General features: G+C 41.8%; 1 protein-coding gene across 3 annotated transcripts in view; it reads right to left on the bottom strand.

Moving 5' to 3' along the window:
- The window catches only part of ZNF704 (zinc finger protein 704), a 299359-nt gene that overhangs the window by 23126 nt on the left and 254550 nt on the right, over positions 1 to 21683 (bottom strand). For all 3 annotated transcript variants that reach the window (XM_050802230.1, XM_050802229.1, XM_050802228.1), the window contains exons 5-7: positions 11132 to 11232; positions 6554 to 6821; positions 976 to 1080 (exon numbers count right to left, since the gene is read on the bottom strand). In XM_050802230.1, the coding sequence (XP_050658187.1) occupies positions 976 to 1080; positions 6554 to 6821; positions 11132 to 11232 (474 nt within the window). The remainder of the gene's footprint in view (positions 1 to 975; positions 1081 to 6553; positions 6822 to 11131; positions 11233 to 21683) is intronic.

Raw genomic sequence — 21683 nt, 5'->3', positions numbered from 1 at the left:
ACAAATCACATTCCCAGAGTCTTTTCTGGAAGCCACTATTTCCCAAATTGCTTCCAGCAGTATGCTTTTTATTGTTGGCTATTCCTCTATGGAATTTAATAAATATTCATCAACAGAGCACAGCATAATTCATTCAGCCACTTTCACTTTTATCAGTTCCACAGAAGGGTTTAGACTTTGCTGGAAACCTCGGGGAGTTGCCAGTGGTTGACAATAAGAAGCTTTTGTGAGGTCCTTGGGGAGAGGGGTGGAGAAGAGAAAATAAGGTTAATATCTGTTATCATAAGCCACTTCCTGAACCTTATCAGGAGTTATACACCACTGTGAGCCTCAACAGTGTGCATGTCTGTGGCTGTTCTGTGATAAACTATAAAAGACCCAATATATTTTTAAATGAATGGTTAGAAATCAAGTTAATTCACAGTGATTTATCAGACAGGAATCATTTAATATGTCAAATCAATTCTTATGTACTACTTAAGGCTGATTGCATATTTCAGCACTCATTTATTTTCAGATTATCCATCAGCATGGATTATTCAGAGTTTGAAAGAAAAAATGATTTTAATGTATTTTTGAGATTTCAAAATGACAGAACCATATTTCCTAAGTAATAAAATTTATAGTTACTTATAATGATAAACACCATTTTTTCTGTACAAGATCTGAGTTCAGCTATTAATTTTACCATCATTTGGAAACATACAAATATACTACCAACACAAAAAAATCTTCATATATTTCCAACAAGATGTTTATGAACAGTTGAAACTCTCTTGTAGTTTTCTGAAATGTGAAACACCTTTTTGAAGAGAAGTGATACCTGCTGATGAGTTTACAAATATCATTTAAGAAATATAGTACTTCTGGCATCCTGATGTTTGTATTTTTCTTGCATGCCTCTACTATTTGCTCTCTAAATTTAGTCTACATTGGCTTTGACCAGATTTTTGGCTTTTTCGTTTTTCTACTTACTGGAATGCCTGTGAAAGTGACCGGAGGAGATTGCCAGGAAATGCTGAAGCTGCTGCCATTGGGGGTGAACTTGGCCGATCCTGGAATGGTCACAGGGGGTGTGGCCTGTCAAATAAAAAAACAGAGAAGGCTGTTATGAAGGAGTATTTTCCTTCGGAGCTTTAAGCTCTTATTACCAAAGGAGGACCTCAGAAATGGTCTCAGCTATATTAATAACTTAGACTAATTATCTAATAGGAAGAGATTAAACAAGGTTAAAGGGAGCAGCCAGAAATAAACTTTGTATATACACCCAAGCAAGCTATCTAAGGTATAAAAAGAGATGGTTTTTGACTGTTGATTTCTGAAAAGAAATTTTATTATATATACATATACTTATTTTAGGATACCTGTGAGACAGAATTCTTCACTCTAAAATTGGGGAATATACCCTGCTATACTGTTAGGGTGGGTATAAATTAGTACAATGTTCTTGGAAGGTAATTTGACAGTACATATAAAAATTCTTAGCATTCTCTGTGTTAGCTATTCCACTCTAGGAATTCATTCTAAAGAAATGTACGCAAGAATGTGCCTTGCACAACTATATATTATAAAAAAACAATTGGGGCTGGGCGTGGTGGCTCATGTCTGTAATCCCAGCACTTTGAGAGTCAGAAGCAGGAGGATCACTTGAGCCCAGAGTTTGAGACCAGAGAGGGCAACACAGTGAGACTTCGTCTCTACTAAAAATAAAAAAAATTAGTCAGGGGTGGTGGTGTGTGTCTGCAGTTCCAGCTACTTGGGAGATGGAGGCAGGAAGATTATGTGAGCCCAGGAGTTCGAGGTTGCAGTGAACTACGATCATGCCACTGCACTCCAGCCTGACAACAGAGTGAAATCTTGTTTCAAAACAACAACAACAACAACAAAAAAAAACAAAACAAGGCCAGGCGCGGTGGCTCACGCCTGTAATCCCAACACTTTGGGAGGCCTAGGCAGGCGGATCACGAGGTCAGGAGATCGAGACCATCCTGGCTAACATGGTGAAACCCCGTCTCTACTAAAAATACAAAAAAAAAAGAAATTAGCTGGGCGTAGTGGCGGGTGCCTGTAGTCCCAGCTACTTGGGAAGCTGAGGCAGGAGAATGGCGTGAATCAGGGAGGCGGAGCTTGCAGTGAGCCGAGATCGTGCCACTGCACTCCAGCCTGGGTGACAGAGCGAGCCTCCGTCTCAAAAAAAAAAAAAAAAAAAAAAAAAAATACTGGAAGCAACACAAATGCCCAGTAATAGGGAAGTAGGTAAATAAATCACGATATACCTACAGAGTAATTCAAAACGTTGTTAAAATGGCATAAAAACAGATACATATACCAATGGAACAAAATAGGGTACCAAGAAATAAGTCCACATATTTGTAGCCAACTGATTTTTGACCAAGGCGATGAGAACATACACTGGGGAAAGGACATCCTCTTCAATAAATGCTGCTGGGAAAACTGGATATCCACGTGCAGAAACATGAAACTAAACCCCTAGCTCTTGTCATTTACAAACATCAACTCAAAATGGATTAAAAACTTAAACGTAAGACCCTAAACTATAAAACTATTGAAAGAAAACACAAGAAAAACACTCCAGGACATGGGCCCAGGCAAAGATTTTTATGGCTAAGACTTCAAAAGCACAGGAAACAAACAAACAAAAATAGACAAACGTGACTATATTATAAAAAGCTTCTTCACGGCACAAGAAACAATCAACAGAGTGAAGAGCAACCTGTTGAATGGGAGAAAATATCCACAAACTATTCATCTCGCAAGAGACTACTATCCAGAATATACAATGAATTCAAAACAACTCAATAGCAAAAACCAAATAATTCCATTAAAAAGCGGCAAAGGACCTGAATTAAAATTTTTCAAAAGCAGACATACAAATGACCAACAGGTACATGAAAAAATGCTCAACGTCGCTAATATCAGAAAAATGCATATCAAAACCACAATGAAGTATCATATCACCCTAGTCAGATTGGCTATTATTAAAAAGATGAAAAATAACAGATGCTGGTGAGGAAGCAGAGAAAAGGGATCTTGTACATACTGTTGGTGAGAATGTAAATTAATACACCTATTATGGAAAACAATATGGAGATTTCTCAAAATCTAAAAACAGAACTACCATATAATCCAGCAATCCCACTACTGGGTATTTATTTAAAGAAAAGGAAATCAGCCTATCAAAAGGATACCTGCACTCTCATGTTTACTGCAGCACTATTCACAATAGCAAAGATAATATGGAATCAGCCTAAGTGTCCATCAACAGATGAAGTGTCAAAATGTGGTAAGAACACAATGGAATACTATTCAGCTATTAAAAAGAATGACATGCTGTCATTTGCAGTCATATGAATGGAACTACAGGTCACTATGGTAAGTGAAATAAACTAGGCACATGAAGACAAACATCACATGTTCTCACTCATATGTGGGAACTAGAATAATTGATGTCATGGAGGTAGAGAATAAAATGATAGTTATGGGAGGTGGGGAAGGGTGTGGTGGGCCATGGTGGGGAGATATGTTGGTTAGTAGGTACAAACATACAGTTAGATAGAAAGAATGAGTACTAATGTTTGATAGCAGAGTAGGATAGCTATAGTTAACAACAATGTATTTTAAATTTCATAACAGCTAGAAGAGAGGACTGGAAATCTTCCCAACACACAGAAATGATAAATACACAATGGATTAATATTCAAAATACCCTGACTTGATTATTATACATCTTATGCATATAACAAAATTCTATGTGTACCCCACAAATGTGTATAAATATTAGGCATCAATTTTTAGAATGGTGTTGTTGAAGAAGATTCATTGGCATGGGAAAATGTTCATGATATATTAAATAGAAAAAATAAAATACAGTAAAAACAGTTCTGCAACAGATCCCTTTTAAAAACTGCACATATATAAACACAGAACAAAGTCTTGAAGTACATACAAAAAATATTAACCAAGGTTGGAATTAGGGATGAATTTTCTTTCTTTACTGTGTTTAATATTTTCTATGCTGAGCATTTATAATTTCTATAAACAGAAAAGTCTCAACATTTCTAAGTCTATGCTTTGGGAAGGACATTCTAGATCAACTAGTGTGTGTTCCAACTCTCTCATTATATAGATGAGCAAAATGATTTAAGTAAGTTGGCACCCATGATTTCTGGCCTAAGTGTAACAGTGATAAATAAAGATGAACGAATTACTTGTTTTGACCAACATAATAAGAGTCAGGAATGTATTTATTACACTAACTAATTCAAACATTAGCTCTATTCCATTACTCTTGAGTTTAAGTCTGCTAAATAAGTGGCTAAATTTTTTGACTAAATTTGTAATTTTCTACTTACAAATATATTTGCTAGTGGCAGTGGCTTTGTACTTGGTACTACTGGAAAGCATTTTGACAATACACAGTAAGAGTCATAAGCTGTTCACTCACATTACATCCTCTGACTCAATAATTATTCTTCTGAGAATTTAAAGAAAAAATAAACACTACAGGCACAGAGATGTTTACAGTGGAGTTATTAATGATGATGAAAAAACAGGATTAAAAAGTAAATATCTAACAATAAGAATGATTAAAACAATTTGGTGTTTCAATTTAATTGGATATTATTTAGCTATATGGAAAGTTTTTATAAAACAAGGGTGGGGGAATGTAATTACAAGTGTGTAAAGAAGATTTTAAAAAGTTGAATAAGGTAGTTGAGAATTATAGGACAAATATTTTCTTAAAATTTGAATGTATTAACATTGTATAAAAACAAATCAACATTTAAAAGAGTTAATGGCCAGGCATGGTGGCTCAAGTCTATAATCCTAGCACATTGGGAGGCCAACATGGGAGGACTGCTCGAGGACAGGAGTTTGAGACCAGTCTGGGCAATGTAGTGAGAGCGTGAGAGCTTGTCTCTACAAAACATTTAAAAAATTAGCTGGATGTGGTAGTGCACACTTGTAGTCCCAGCTACTTGGGAAGCTGAGGCAGGAGCATTGCTTGAGCCCAGGAGTTCGAGGCTGCAGTGAACTGTACTCCAGCCTGAGAGAAAGATGGAGACCCTGTCTCAAAAAAAAAAAAAAAAAAAAGTAACTTCTGGTGGGGAAAAGGGAGTTTTACCCCTGTCCTAAATTTGCAGGATTTGTCCCTAAGGTCTTGTTAGACTTTAGCACGACTCAGGATTACCTGGAGGGCCTGTTAAAACAGAATGCAGGGTTGGTGGGGGGCACAGAGGAGGGTGTGGAAGAGGGGTGGTCCCAAGAATTTACATTTCTAACAAGTTCCCAGGTGATGCTGGCACTGTTGATTTGGGGAATATTGAGAACCACTACTCTAATCTGAGATGCTTAATTATCCATTTAGAAGGCAGGGCATGAAGTCCCAGATTTGGAGTGTGATTCTGCCGTTGTGCCAAACCTTTCCAATGCTTACCTTTTATTTATTTATTTTTCTGAGACAGGGTCTTACACTGTCACCCAGGCTGGAGTGCAGTGCCACAATCACAGCTCACTGCAGCCTCAACCTCCCTGGGCTCAGGTAATCCTCCCATACCTCAGCCTCCCAAATAGCTGGGACTACAGCACGCACCACCATGCCTGGCTAATTTTTGTATTTTTTGTAGATATGGGGTCTCACCACGTTGCCCAGGCTGGTCTTGAACTCCTGAGTTCAAGCGATCCACTTGCTTCAGCCTCCCAAATTTCTGGGATTACAGGTGTGAGACACTGTGCCCGGCCTTATTTTTTTTTTAAATAGATACTTATGTAACGTGCCAGGCACCATTTTGAGGGCTTTGCAACATTAGGTATTTTTTTTTTTTTTGAGATGGAATCTCGCTCTGTCGCCAGGCTGGAGTGCAGTGGTGCGATCTTGGCTCACTGTGACCTCTGCCTCCCGGGTTCAAGTGATTCTCTCGCCTCAGCCTCCTGAGCAGCTGGGACCACAGGCATACCCCACCATGCTGAGATAACATTACGGATTATTTATTTATTTATTTTTTGAGACGGAGTTTTGCTCTTGTTGCCCATGCTGCAGTGCAAGGGCGCGATCTTGGCTCACTGCAACCTCTGCCTCCTGGGTTCAAGTGATTCTCTGCCTCAGCCTCCTGAGTAGCTAGGATTACAGACATGTGCCACCACACCGAGCTAATTTTGTATTTTCAGTAGAGACAGGGTTTCACCATGTTGGTCAGACTGGTCTGGAACTCCCGAACTCAGGTGATCTGCCCGCCTCAGCCTCCCAAAGTGTTTGGGATTACAGGCGTGAGCCACTGTGCCCAAGGGATTTTTATCATCATAACAACCTTTATGGGATCGAATCCACAGGCAGCATTGGGCAAACTGAGACTAGACCATAGGACCCTATCTGTGTGAGATCCTGGCTTTAAAGGGAGAAAAAGAAACAAAGCTACTGGGCTGCTGTGTGTGATGCTGTTTTTCCACCAAATTATCTTTTACTCATAGGCCAGATGGCCCCTGGTTTTGGTCAAGGTCAAAGTGATTGCTCTCACAGCCCCCTGCAAGTCACCTGGTAAGCATGATCAGTGTGCACGAGGTAGAGGGTGGTGGGAGCTGAGCGGCTCAAGGGCGTCATCAACTTAGTCTCTGTTTTGGCACAAGGAGTTTCTGTTCGGCTTGAATCTGGGATGGGGAAAGTAGGAGGTGAAGCCAGGGACTGGGAAGGTGAGACCGGGGCCAGGCTGCTCAGCCCATCTGCCACTGAGTCTGTGTTGAGCTTGATCTCAGTGTAGTAAAAGTCCTCTTCTCCATCACTGTAGTCGGAGTCTCCAACGCGCCTAATGCAAAAGAGAGCAAAACAATCATACTAAGCCAATCTGTTTTCTTGCCTCGAAATCTTGCACATGCGTTTCCCCTCCGTCTGGAATGCTTTTCCTCCCTCTTGTTTGCCTTGCAAACTCTTCCTTATCCTGCAGCACTCAGTTCAACGGTTCACTTCCAGGGAACCCTTCCTTGATGTCGTAAAGCAATTCATTCATTCATTCATTCATTCATTCACTCATTCAGTCAATTATTCAACAGTGATTTATTCAGAATCTAGTATGTTCAGGCACTGTTCCAGGGTCTCTTGATAACACAGTGAATAAAATATAGACTCCGCCCTGATGGAACTTACAGTGGGAACTTACAGGCAGACAAGAAACCCCTAAAGAAATAGATATTTATTAAGTGGGAGCTAAATAATGTGTATACATGGACACAGAAAGTGAAATAATAGACATTAGAGACTTCGAAAGGCGGAGGGTGGGAGGGAGGTGAGGGATGAGAAATGACCTAAGGGGTACCACTTTCACTATTCGGATGCTGGCTGCACTAAAAGCCCAGGCTTTATCACTGTGCAACACAGCCATGCAACGAAACTGCACCTTGTACTCCCATTCAATCTATGAAAACAGAGATTTAAAAAATTAAAAAATAATTAAAAAAGAAATAGATATTTAATACATCAGGTGTTACTAAGTCCCAGAAAGAAAAATTCAGCAGCCTAACACTGTTGTTAAGGAGGATTAGTGATGGGGGCACTATTTTAAATAGAGTGGCCAGAGGAAGGCTCTCTGAGGAGGCGACGTTTGAGTAGAGACCTGCCTAGAGGAAGTGAGGGAGACACCATGCTGGCACCCACAGTGAGAACACACCAGGGAGGAGTGACACAGAGCTCTCAGGTGGGCGGCCTTGCAAAGAGGCCAGAGGCTGGAGCTCAGGACACCAGGGAGTGACGGGGGAGGAGTGAGAACACGGGAGGAGTGAGAACACGGCAGAGGCAAGGTCATTCAGGGCCTGTAGCCCACGGCGACGGCTTTGGCTTGCATTCCGAATGTGGTGGAAGCCACTGGGTGTTTTCAGAACTCTAACTTAATTTTAAAAGGATCACTCTAGATACTGTCTGGGAAATAGAGGACAGGAAGACAAGAGCAAAAGCAGAGGCCACCGAGGAGCTGTTGTCAGCAATATTCCAGATGAGCAGGGCAGGCGAGCAGTGCAAGGGCCGAGACGTTAAGTCCTGGGTGTATTCTGAAGGTTGGGAGTTAGAACTTCACTCCTAACTGTTAGTGCTCTGTGCTCCCTCTGAAGTGTGTTTACTCATCTGTTTTGTTAATCACTGGCTACCTGTCTGTATTTTTTTAAACCTCTTTGTCGCCTCGCTATGACTGATTCTCTAGGGATGTGTTTTATCATATGTCACTCCACACATATTGGTGTATTTGGCGGAGGGTAGGTACCTAGTAAATGTTGCCTGAATGAATGAGTGAATGAATGGAGCTGAGGTTGTTGTAGCACAGTGATTAAGAGAATGGGTTCTGGGGTTAGACTTCCTAGGTTCAAACCCTGACTCCTACACATTCTAGTTGTGTGCATGATTTTGGTGGCCTACAGACAGCTCCGTTCCTCAGTTTCCCCACTTATAAAATGGGGACCATTAATTATAGCACCAGATTATTGTGATGATTAAGCTAATAAATATAGGGTGCTTACAATCAGACCTGACACAATATAAACACTATGTAAAGTGCTTATTAAATAAAAACAAAGACGATGTTAGAAGGTCTCAATTTTCACCATCACCAGGAAAAGTAGCTTCTTAGGTGTTTTCAAAGTTCCCTTCCCTGAAACATAGCACATTGTACTTTTCCACAGAAAGTTTTGAGTAAAATAAAATAACTCTCCATAATGTCAGAAAATGTTTATTAGATGATTTGTGAGTTTGTAGAGAAGTGGTGCTTCCCTTCTCTAGAAACCTGGCTTTCCAGGATGGCTGGGCAGAGGCCGTGGGTATCCCCTCACTGCAGCAACAGCAGATCACTGACTCAGAACATACCTTTTCTCCAATAATGAGCCCTGCATAGAACCTAACATAAAAATCCATGCCTCACCTCTTCACAAGCCTGTTTGTTCAAGTCAGTGGCTTGTCCTAGCCTAGCTCCATTTCCCCTGAGCTCCCAGGCTGAGGCGCCTGGGGAGGTGTCTTTGCACCATATCAGGTCTGGCTGGGCTTGGCCTTGTGACCAGCATACCACTAAAGACCCCACAGAGTGGGAAGAAGAACGTGTGTCTGTTCTATTCCTGTCCCCACTTCCTTTCCAGTTAAAGGCAGGTTGAGTTGCTGCTGGCTGCCACGTGCTGCTAATAGACACACAGGCCTGGGGGACATTGTGTGTCCCACGTGGGGATAAATCAGGACCGGCCCCTGGTGTACAAGAATGGAGTGAGATTTAAGAGAAAAGTGGTGTGCTTTTTATATAGGTACGGCGTGTACTGCAGATACATCAGAGGTGAGGGCATATTTTCTTCCGGCTTTGACATGTTTCCCTCTTCATCCCCTCACCAGCCAATACTCATTAAAAATTCCCCATCATCCTACAGCCATGTAATTGAGTTCATGGATCAAGGCAAAGGTGTGTTCTCTCTCCCGGTGCATGAGAGAGCACAGGCACTGGGCTTCATAAGTATAGATTGGCCTCAGAGTCCTGCTACCCCAGGCCCATTCCTGTATGGTGCCTGGCAGGGCTATGAACCATAATTCACCAGGGAAGTTCTAAAAGCACATCAGGAAAAAGGGGATCCTAGGAAAGCAAAGTGGCTGCATTTTGGATTCCACCCACTGTGCGAGCACCCCAGGAGCTCACAGGACTAACATGTGATACCAATTCTGGGGTCTATAAATACATATAAACAGCATATGCTTCTGATGGGACTGAATAGGGCTCAATTTTCTGGGCAGACAGACTTTAAAACAAATATCCTACCTCCTGGCTCTAGCTTTGGGAAGTTCTTTCTAAACCTTTAAAAAGCTGCTTCCATTGTGAATTGTCTTGACAATGAGATTTCAGGGGAGACACTGCAGGATTTCCTTCCCTGAAGGCTTGAGGAACAGAAGGGGGGTGTTCTGCCCTGAGGTATTTCAACTGGTATTTCTTACACATAAGGTAGACTCTGGTCAGGGAAGCCTTACAGGGCCATATCTCCAGTGCCTGTTGACCTATGGGTAATATGCTCTGGAAGGCTCTGGTGTGTCCCCAAACATCAGCCTGGATGATTACAGAGCTAGATCCCTGTTTCTCTCCATGGTCACTATGGAGCCACCCTCAAAGATTAGCAATATCACCTTAGAAGCTATTTTCACCTTCTGCCTATACCACTTGTTGGGCATGATGCATTTTCTAAATGTATCCCTTGCTGGGTAAAGTGACTACTGTATTTATTTCTCTGCACTTATCTTGTGGAAAGGACTCCTCTGTGTCCAAGCACACAGGAGCCTGGCCGTGCATTTGTGCTTGCCTGATGAACACTGGTTGTGACTTACAGCCTCTCAAGGTCCCTTCTAAATCTCAGATCCCTGGATGAGACAGACTCAGGGCAAAAAGCACAGGACTAATGGAATACCACTGCCCCCCTGGGGTGACCTGTAACTGCTGTGGCTCCTAACCCTTCATTTTATCTTTCCTTTAGAAGGTTGTTATATAATATGAGGAAAATTATACATTTTACAAATAAACAGCTTATTTGAGCAACAGAAAGTGACTGAGCCAGATGATCAGGCATCATAAGAATAAGCAACAGCAGCATCGATTGGTGTGGTGGTTCTTGAACCCTTTTTAGGCTATATATGCCTGTGAGGTTTAAAGTCATGAATACTCTCCACTGAAAAGTAAATGTACATTTCATTCCACAGGTAATTTCAGTGGGTTCAAGGACCCCTTGAAGTCCAATAACAGATTCCAGGTTACTCTAGTGTTTTGTACTTTACAAGTCTGTCTCACATATATTTTATCTTTGGCACTCACACTTGACCCTGAAGAGCTGACATTATTATAAATGTCCATAAGAAACTGTGGCTCTGGGCAGCAACTTGCCTAAAGTGACTCAGTAAAGTGAACTAAAGAGGCTCTAAGATGTTACATCCTTGTTCTTTCCACTGTGCCATATTGGCTTAGATGATCTACAGTGGCCATCTCTCTAGAAATTAGGAAGACCAAGTCAGCCCAGTGTCCAGAACCTCTAAGGCACACTGTGGTGCACAATTTCTGAGTGCGGGTGGCCTTCGACTGAGCAGATGGAGGCTACATCCCTGAAGAGAGGGCTGCCTTACCCCAGATGGATGGTCCGGATGTGTTTCTGGATACCTGCCGCAGTACTCAGCACCTTCCCACAGTTTTTCCAGAGGCATTTGAACATCACCTTCATGGAATTCTGTAAAGGGGAGAGAGTGGTATTAAAATGGAAACTATTTTCTAACAACATTTTCTTTCTGTCATCCCAACATATTTTTTTCCTTCATTAGAAAAGTTAACAGCATACCCAGTCTCGTGACTATAACTCAGGACACTGTTGTAGACACCCTTAGGTTTGTGAGTATCTTGGTGACCTCAGTTAATTCCTCATATCCTTCATGAGAAATGAGCTCTGCTGGAATATTTCAGATCATGTTCATCAAGGTAGTCACAGGGCCATTTCGGCTGTCTAAACAGTGGATAACATTCACTGAGCACTTACGGTGTGCTAGGTGCTGTCTTAAGTGTTTATTTCCTTTAATCCTAAAAGACAGATACTAATATTAATCTCCATTTTACAGATGCATAGAAAGCTCCAGTAAAAAGTGTCCAGTCAATGAACCAGCTACTGGCAAAGTTGAAATATGAATCCAGGGACTCTGGCTCCAGAAACCATCCCCTCCACCAGTACAAAATTCCACCTCTTCAACAAGGGTTGCAGTATTTTCTTTTCCTTTTTTTTCGGACATAGGGTCCCACTCTGTCACCCAGGCTGGAGTGCAGTGGCACACTCTTGGATCACTGCAGCCTCTGCCTTCTGGGCTCAAGCAATCCTCCCACCTTAGCCTCCCAACCAAGTAGCTGGGACCACAGGTACATGCCACCATGCCTAGCTAATTTTTTGCATTTTTGGTAAAGACAGGGTTTTGCCATGTTGCCCAGGCTGGGGCAATATTTTCCAAAACAGTCCAGTGCCATGATTGATAGCACTGATTTTAGGCTTATTTCTCAAGTTCTTCGTGCTCTTATTTATAAAATAGGAATAATAATAGTACCTGTTTCACAGCATTATTATGAGGATTAAATGACGTCATGGAAGTGAATCACTTAGCAGAATGCTGACAGGAATAACCATTCAACCAACAGCAGCTATTACAGGATTATTATGATTGTGTGTCCTAAATTTTATAAAAAGTGAGTTTTCTCCAGGGAGGTCCCTTGTCATTGGGATGCCATCTCTTTGCTGACTGTTCCCTTGGGTATGGTGACAGTCACTTCCATGTGTTCACCAAGCCCCATTTCCTTTTCCTGCTGGGTACACAGCTAGACCTCGTTTCCCAGACTCCCTTGCAGTCAAGTGGCATCACATCACTGAATTAGGGCTGATGGATGAGAAGTGACACACATTCCTTTTAAGTCTTGCCCCTAAACTACTTCCCAGTATCACTCCCAGCCTGCGCTGCTGGCTAGATGCAAAGGACACAAAAGTCTTAGGGGACAGCAAAACCACCAGATCAGAGTTCTTAATTTTTTGTTTGCCATGAACCCTTTTGGCAGTCTGGTGAAACCTATGAATCCTTCTCAGAATAGTGGTTTTTAATGTTTAAAATAAAATACACAAAGTTATAAAGAAATGCAAGTGTACTGAAGTACAGCTAGAAAAAACATTAAATATTTTGTAACCCCATTAAAAAGTGGTCAAAGGACATGAACAGACATTTCTCAAAGAAGACATACAAGTGACCAAAAAAGAAAAAAAATAGGAAAAAGATGCTCAATATCACTAATCATCAGAGAAATGCAAATCAAAACCACAATGAGATACCATCTCACACCAGTCGGAATGGCTATTATCACAATGTCAAAAAATAACAGATGCTGGTGAGGCTGCAAAGAAATGAGAATGCACATACACTGCTGACAGGAGTGTGAATTAGTTCAATCACTGTGGAAGGCAGTTTGGAGATTTCTCAAAGAACTAAAAATAGAACCACTGTTCGACCCAGCAATCCCATTACTGGGTGTATACCCAAAGGAAAATGAATCATTCTACCAAAAAGACCCATGCACTTGTACGTTCACTGCAGCACTATTCACAGCAGCAAAGACATGGAATCAACCGAGGTGTCAGTGGAATGAATAAATAAAACGTGTTACACATACATCATGGAGTACTATAAAGCCATGAAAAAGAATTAAATTATGTCCCTTGCAGCAAAATGGATGCAGCTGGAGGCCATTATCTTAAGTGAATTAATGTGGAAAGAGAAAAGCAAATACTGCATGCTCTCACTTATAAGTGGGAGCTAAACCATGGGTACACATGGACATAAAGATGGAAATAACAGACATTGGGGACTACTAGAGGAGGCAAGTAGGGAGGGGGGTAAGTGTTGAAAAACTATCTATTGGGTACTATGTTCACTACCTGGGTGATAGGCTTAATTGTATCCCAAACCCCAGCATCACGCAATATACCTATGTAACAAACCTGCATATGTACCCCTGAATCTAAAGTAAAAATTGAACTTAAAAAAAATTTTGTAATATTGTAATACACATACTCTCTAATTAACGAAGTAAATAACAAGACCTTGAAGTGGGCCTAATAACTAGCATAATTTTAAAGTAGTGTTATGAATAAATGATATTTCATGATATCTACTAAATTGTAATGTGATATGAAACATCTATGATTTTGGTAGGTATTAAAGTCGCAGGTGGTGCTAACATTATTATGCCTTGATGCCTTAAATCATAATTACAGGAAGTGTTAAATTATGGTTAAGAGGTTGGTGAAAATAAAGATACACTTTTTCCCTCATACAGGTTCGCTGACCTCCTGGATTCTGTGTATCCATTTGGGGATCTGTGGATTCCAGGTTAAGAACATCTGCATTAGAAGGAAGAAGCCTGGATCCCCAGAGGGCTGTTTGGAGCAAAGACATCCACCCTCTTTGGAACCTCCACTGACCTGACTGGATTGTGACATGAGAATAAACAAACCTTTATTGTGTTAAGCTACTGACACGAGAAAAATGGGTTGTTCCAACAGTCAGCCCACCTGACCAACACATATAGCAGTGGTGACATCTTTCCCAAACTGATGGAACTGATGTAGCTTAATTTATGTGCGGGCTAGAATATCTGCAATCAAGTACTTCTGGTTCACACCATCATACTCTTGATTATATGAAGCAATCATTCACTTATTTAGAAGACGACTCATCATCTATTACTGATGGAATCAGTATCCAGATGATTTATCTGGACAGCCACCCCATGTTGAAGATTTTCCATAGGTTTCTGAATTGAAAAATGGTACTTGGGAGCTTCCAGAATTGAAGAGTGCTCATGTGTTGGTGAATGGCTGCCTTAAGCATGGCAAGCAGAGGACAAGTGTGGTAGCACATTGCAGCAGTCTGCTAGAGCAGATTACTGACCACGGAAGGAACCCACTGTTCACATGGGCTTCGTGAGTCCAGTGGCCCACTGTGCCCCAGAGGCTCTGCCTGGGTGGCCAGCATTCACAGCACAGCAATCTTTCTGTTTCTTCTGCAGCTCCTGGGCACACACACCCAGCTCCATGATGTTCTCCCTGCAGTGTGCAGTGCCGGGTGTAGGACCCAGAGCTACACGGAGCTAGAGCTAAAGCTCTTTGAGATGCGGAGAAGCAAAGACATAATTAGGAAACTTTAAGTACATGATCCTTATGAGTCTGTGTTTATTCCAAGGAGGCAGTTCACAAATTTCAGCCTCCGTGACCTCCTTAAGCCAGTGATCTAAACACATGAAACATAAGATGCGCCAGAGGGGGCGATTTAAATCCCAACTTCAAACCTGCTAGGTTCACAAAAAGAAAGTCTGCAGAATTCAAAATATTATTTTACTCAAAGCATAGAATTTAACAGTACTGTCTTAGTCCATTTTGTGTTGTCATAAAAGAATACCTGATGCTGGGTATAAAGAAAAGAGGTTTATTTAGCTCGTGGTTCTGCAGGCTGCATGTGAAGCATGGCGCCAGCACCTGCTCAGGTTCTGGTGAGGGTTTTTGTGTTGAGTTAAATCATAGTGGAGGTCAAAGGTGATGCAGGAATATGCCAAGAGGGATCTAACCTAAGGGGCATTCTGGCTTTACAACGACCCACTCTCCTGGGAACTAATTCATTCTCTCAAAAACCAATCCAGTCTCATGAGAGCGAGAACTCGCCATTATGAGAATGGTACCACGCCATTCAAGAGGGATCCACCCCGATGACCCAAACACCGCCCACTAGGCCCCACCTCCCAACACCCCTACACCAGGATCAAATTCCAACATGAGATTTTGGTGGAGGTAAATGAACCATATCAAACCATGGCAAATATTAATGAACAACTCCTTACACTATGAACGCTTTCTGCCCATTTTTCAAATGATGAAGCTATAGTGTAGAAAATATCTTCCACGTAAGAGAACCAATGACTCAAGCAAAAATACATGTACCCAGCAGTCCAAGCATCTGTCTGGAAATGAAGTCATGATGGATGAAAACACTTTTTGATTAATTCCTAACCTTTTTGCTGATGGCATTCTTTCATTCATTAAACCAAGTATCTATTTAGCAAGGAATATTCTAGGTTTTGGGGATAGAGAACAAAAAAAGAAACGAGGCTTCTTTCAAGGAAGTGAAATTCTAGTAGGGGAGAGACATAAATTATAATACATGATGACCATTTCAGATACAGCATGAGGCCTGTAGAAGGTGACTTTTGAGCTGGGACCTGAAGGTTGGAGAAGGAGCCAGCCAAGCTATGAGCTAGAGTTTTCCAGACATAGCGAGGAGTTAAGTGCAGAGGCCTGAAGATGAGAAAGATCTTGGCTCTTGGAGGCCAGAAAGAATGAGGGTGTTTTGAGAGTGAAATGTGGGAGGCAGTGATTTGTTTGAGATAAAGTGGCGAAGCAGGGTCAGATCATGTGGGGTTTTGCAGATAAAGGTAAGGAATTTGGATTTTCTTCTAAAATAAAAGAGAAGTTACTGAAGGAAGAGAGTGACACTATATGACTTGGGTTTTTTTTTTTTTTTTTTTTTTTTAAATATGACTCTGTTTTGGGATAGAAAACAAATGAAGTCACCAGCATGGAGCCACTGCATGAAGTCACCACAGGTGAGAAGAGATGGTAGCTTAGAGGGTTTGGGCAGAGAGGATGAAGAAAAATAGACACATCCAAGACATATTTTGGAGGCAGATCCAACCAACAATACTTGCTGTTGAGTTGACTATGAGGAACGATAAAAGGGATGGTGTTAAAGATGACTTCCATGTTTTAGGTTTGAACGACTGGGTGTGTTGTGGTTCTGTTTTGGATATGTTAATTTTGAGATGACTATTATGTATCAAAAGGAGACTGCACGCAGGACACTGGATATGTGAACCTGGAATCAGGGAGAGTCAGGGATAGAGATATAAATTTGGGGTCAGGAGCTGAAGGAGCAATTAAAACTTGGGTGTGGATGAGACCATCTAGGCAAAAATGCAGTTAGAGATGATTAGGGTGCACTGTAGCATCCAATATTTTATGTTGGAGATTGAGAAGGAGCAGCCAGAGAGGGAAGTGGTCAGGAGATCGTGATATTAAAAGCACAAATAGAAGAAAGTGTCTCAGGAAGGAAGATGTGACCAACTGTGTTGAACAAGGACTGAGAAGTGTTCCTCGGATTTGGAATATGGAGGATGCTGGAGGCCCAGATAGCGGTAAATCTCGTAGAGTGTTGTGGATGGAAGTCAGATTGGCATGGACTGGAGAGTAAGTGGGATTTAGGAAAACAGAGAGAGTAAGTGCCAATGTTTTCAAGAAATTTTGCTGACCGATGAGCAGTCAAGGGAGGGTTTGTAAAGATGAGTTATACCAAGGTGAGTTTCTATGCTGATGGGAATGACTGCAAACACAGGGAAATTGATGGTGCAGTAGAGAAGTAGGGGTTAGCGACAGGATGAGGTTCTTCCGAAGGTCAGGAGAGCAGCACCAATATACACAGAACAGGGAGAGGGGCTGCGTTGGACAAGACAGGGCAGTTCTCCGCTGGAAAAAGGAGGGAAACCAGATGGTGGCTGCAGATGCAGTTAATTTGCTGATTTGGTGGAGAAGGGGGAAAAAAAAGCATTCCTGTATGAATGTTTCTAATTTTTCAGTGAGGTAGGAACTGGGGTCAGAACTGAGGACAAAGAGGGAAGGTTGTGTACGAAGTTTGAGGATACTTGAGAAGGATAAAATAGTTGCCTTACAACAGCAGTCCCCAACCTTTTTGGCACCAGGGACCAGTTTCATGGAAGGCATTTTTTCCACGGACTGTGGCGCAGGTTGGGCGAGGATGGTTTCGGGATGAAACTGTTCCATCAGGCATTAGTTAAGATTCTCATAAGCAGCGCGCAACCTGGTTCACAATAGGGTTCATGTTCCTATGAGGATCTAACGCGGCTGCTGACCTGCAGGAGGCGGAGCACAGGTGGTAGTGCTCACTCGCCTCCTGCTGTTTGGTCATGTTCCTAACAGGCTGTGTGCGGACTGATACCGGCCCGAGGCCCGGGAGTTGGGGACCCCTGCCTTAGAGAGCGGGGAAAGGAATGGGCAAAGCATAAGACACTAGTTCCGTATTTCTGATATTCATGGTGGGAAACAAGATTCCAGAAAGTTACAAGACTTATCCAGTGTCATCTGATGGCTCTTACCAATGAGTCAGTCAGATGTAGGCTTTCATAATGAATATAATAGTATTGTACGACAAATAAAGCCAAATTCCTCCTACATCATGGGACTTTTTTAAGGCCTCAAATTGCTGATTGTTTTAGGATATGATAATCACAGTGGTATTTTTGTGCCATAACAAGTACTATTTATAAGATTACTGTTCTTCGTCCTTGCAATAATGTCAAGTATTTGTTTTTTAAACTGACAAGTAGTTAAGGTTGGTCCTTACAGAAAAATAAATATCATTGGTTTAACTCCTTTCCATAGTTTTCATTTGTTACTTCAAGTAGATGACACATTTTGGAGGCATCAAACCCCCAGAATCCAAGGAAGCTAACCATTATCCTCTGTTAAGTCCCCTGGAATTAGGATAACTACCAACAGCAATTGTTTATCTCCTCCTCACACATACACACACCTTCCTTGAACCCCTGCAAAAAGGCTCCAAAGAAATCTGTTGCCCAAAGAAAATTAGGTAATGATAATAAGAAATGTAATGAACTTTGTCTCCTTTTGCCTTTTTTCCTTTTGCTGGGTTTTCAAGAGGCACTTTGGGGATAGACTATATTCTATCCCAGTGCCTCACAGTGTCTGGCTAAATAAATATTTGTTACGTTCAATCTCGGAAAGGTTGTGTTTTGGGACCCTCAGAGATGAGCCACATTTGAGACATCTTAATTTATTTAAATAGCACTTTGTAAAATTTACTTAGTGAATTGTCTGTGTTCAAAGCATGTTTGTCAAAAAGATTTGTTCTGTAGAATTTAATGTTTCTCAGCATGATTAACTCTTGCTTATCTTACCTGGCTGTAAATTAACTTCTCAGGGGACATCCATGGTGATGCCCTGCATGGAGAGGATTGAATTATAAGATGGTTTTCCCTTCACTTTATATCGCACATTTCTCTTCCAGTCTTGCATACCCTACACTGGTAGCTGCTTGAGGAAAGTCTGAGTTCACCAGAAGACAATGGAAAATCTGCTACAGGAAAAATTGCTAATTTATAATGACTCAGGTCATTGGCAAAAGTGATTAGAAAACAATGTTGCATCCTAGAGATACAGAAAGTTCCTGTGGATTTGCAAGGCAGTTGTAAATAGGGACTCAGAAACATAATTACATATAGTGGGAAGACTATCAACTGTTTTGGGGGAGGCGGCACTCCCAAAACAAAGTTCTGCTTTCTCCTCCACCTCTTCCTTTTGACATTCCTTTTGAATATCTCATCTCACATTTATGATCTCATTTTAGTCCAGACTGTCAGAGCTCTGCCTTCATAGTTTACACATGCACAGATAGGGGCCATCTTTAAATTTGAGGGCAACACAGCTTAAGGCAAACACAGCTTAAGGCAATAAGAGCTTAAGAAACACCTATAACTTTGAGCCAATTCAATTTGTAGGAATCTATCCAAAGACAGTAATTCAAAATACTTGCAAAGACACATGTATATTCATCACACAGATTTTTACACTAGATAAAAATAAGAAATAACCTCAAGGTTGACAAAAGGGGATTGGTTAAATTATGCCATATGACTGTATATTAAACAATCTTAAACATGAAGTTGTAAGAAAAGCTTCTTTGGTGTGAAAAGAAAAGTTACATGTCTATTAAGGGACTTGATGAGCTGTCCTATTTGACCTGACAGGTCTACACCATGCCTTTTCTGCACCATGCTCAGGGGCCCAGGAGGCTGCATTAACAGGGCTTCTGGCTCGTAGATCTCTGGTTGGATTTGGCCAATGAGAGGCACCGGCAGGAGGTGGGGAGGCAGGAGAGACTGGAGAGCAGGAGGGTATTGATTCCTCCTGGCTCTCTCCTTCTGCCTGGCCACAGGTGGGCAGTGGTTACATTTCTCCTCCAACAGTTACCCTTTCTGTTGGGTAACCTCTCCAAAAGCTATATTTCCAGAGTTCTGGTAAATCTTCTGGATTGTAGAAATTCCTCTCTTGCAGAGTCTCTTTAGGCTCTAGGGGTTAGGGTTAATAATGGCCTTCCATGTTGTTAGCCCCTGGAGTCCTACACCACCCCCCTACTGATTTCCCCTAACCCTGTCTACACCTTTGTAAAGTGACTTGTCTCTACAAAGGCCAAAGACATTCTTGCATCAAAGCATGAGGCTCTTTAAATGGGAGTTTAGTGCTTTTCAAAGTACCCTAACTACATCCAGTTGAAACAAATCCTTTGTCTACAAACAGACTACTTGCTGTTACACTAAAGAAAAGCAAGCCATGGGAGGAGGAGAACATGAAAAAATAGCTAAATAAACAACGCCCAGATTGCCGCATGGGTCCAAGCCTGCCCAAGGAAGCCAAACCAAGCAAAGCTGCTGGCAGAGTTGCAGCAGCCAAATCCGAACAGTCCCATCTGTGCTTCTACCCTGGCTTCTCCTCACAGAGCTAACAGATGTTTGCAAAGCTGGAATGTCCACCAGCTCATGGAGAACAGCTGAAAATCTACCCCAGTGGAAAGCACTTCTGCAGAATACCAACGTCAGCAAAGACCTCAAGTCTAACAGAATGGTCTTCTTCATATAAAGGAGAGGGAACAGAGGGAGGCCACTGTAGATTGGGAACCACTCTGTGCCTGGTCCTGTGCTAGGAACTTCCACATGTGTATCTTATTTAACACCTGCAACAGGCCCAGGAGGAGTTGAAGCTCCATGCAGTCGTGAGCAGACTCCTGGAATCTCACATATGCCTGATGTGAGATGTATAGCAGCTCCCAGACAAACTCTTTAGAATTTCTCAACATTGATGCTCTGGGCCACCATGGTTGGAGAGAACTTCCCAGAGATTTTCACCTTTGCAGCAGCTTCTGAACTGTTTCTAGGAACAACTGCCTTGGGTCTATTGGCTGAGACCTTTGGCCAAGGTTTCCCTGATTTTCTCTCTGCTTGCCCTACCAATAGTAAGCCTCAATCCTGTTTTTAAAAGATGATTTCATACTTAGAATATATGAAGTAGCTTCTATTTTCTTGACAGAACCCAGACTGATACTTAGGATTGATACGGTGACTGTTGAAGCTCACCTTCAGTTCATTGAAGAATTATATAACATTTTTGAAGTATTTCGAAGTATTGTATAACATGCATATGACGTGTAAGTCCAACTAACGCTATATTCTAGAAAGTACATGAACATCACTTTATCACTCAGCAGCCTGGAGTTAACGTCATGTTCTGAGGTAACTGAGAGGATCTTCAGGTATTTTTTTTTTTGTATGGTGACGTGTGTGTGTGTGTGTGTGTGTGTGTGTGTGTGTGTATGTGTGGTGTTGGAATGGCAGGGCAGGGACAGGGGCTTACACATCCAAGACTCTCCAGAGAGGGCCGAGTTATTCTGTGCAGGTGAGTTGGCTGCATTATACAAACTTCCTCAGCTTGTCTTGTGAAAACCCACACAGCTTGGCAGCGGCTCCAATGGCTCTTTCAGGGTCAAGAGGTCCACATAGATCCTCAGCAGATGCCAAAAGATCGGTAAATGCACTAGTGTATTTTAAAATTAGTAACTTCCTAGAAGCTGGCAGGGGTTCCAGTGGTCTCCTGAATTGGAAAAGCAGCCATGTTACCTCATGCTACCTCACGGTTACACGGTATACAAGTTGACTTACCTTTTGGGGGATTTATTTATTTATTTGTAAGATGAGGGGACTAATGAGAGTAGAGGTTTTGGATCTTCAAGGTGTGTGGGGTTAATACAAAGTAACAGGTGAATTCAATGTATACCAAGCACAGATGAAACACCTCCCACCTCCATGTGCTGTTTATAGATGCTGTGGTGATAAGTGAATACAAAATTAACAAAAGTTTTATAAATGGAATAACCCTGTATTGTGCCTGGCTTTTTTTCCCCTCTGCATAATGTTTTTGTGATTCACTCACTGTTTCGTGTATCTGTAGTTCGCTCCCTTTTA

This window comes from Macaca thibetana, chromosome 8 (assembly GCF_024542745.1).
Source record: "Macaca thibetana thibetana isolate TM-01 chromosome 8, ASM2454274v1, whole genome shotgun sequence".
NCBI classification, from domain to species: domain Eukaryota; kingdom Metazoa; phylum Chordata; class Mammalia; order Primates; family Cercopithecidae; genus Macaca; species Macaca thibetana.
This window is presented reverse-complemented; position numbering and strand designations above follow the sequence as displayed.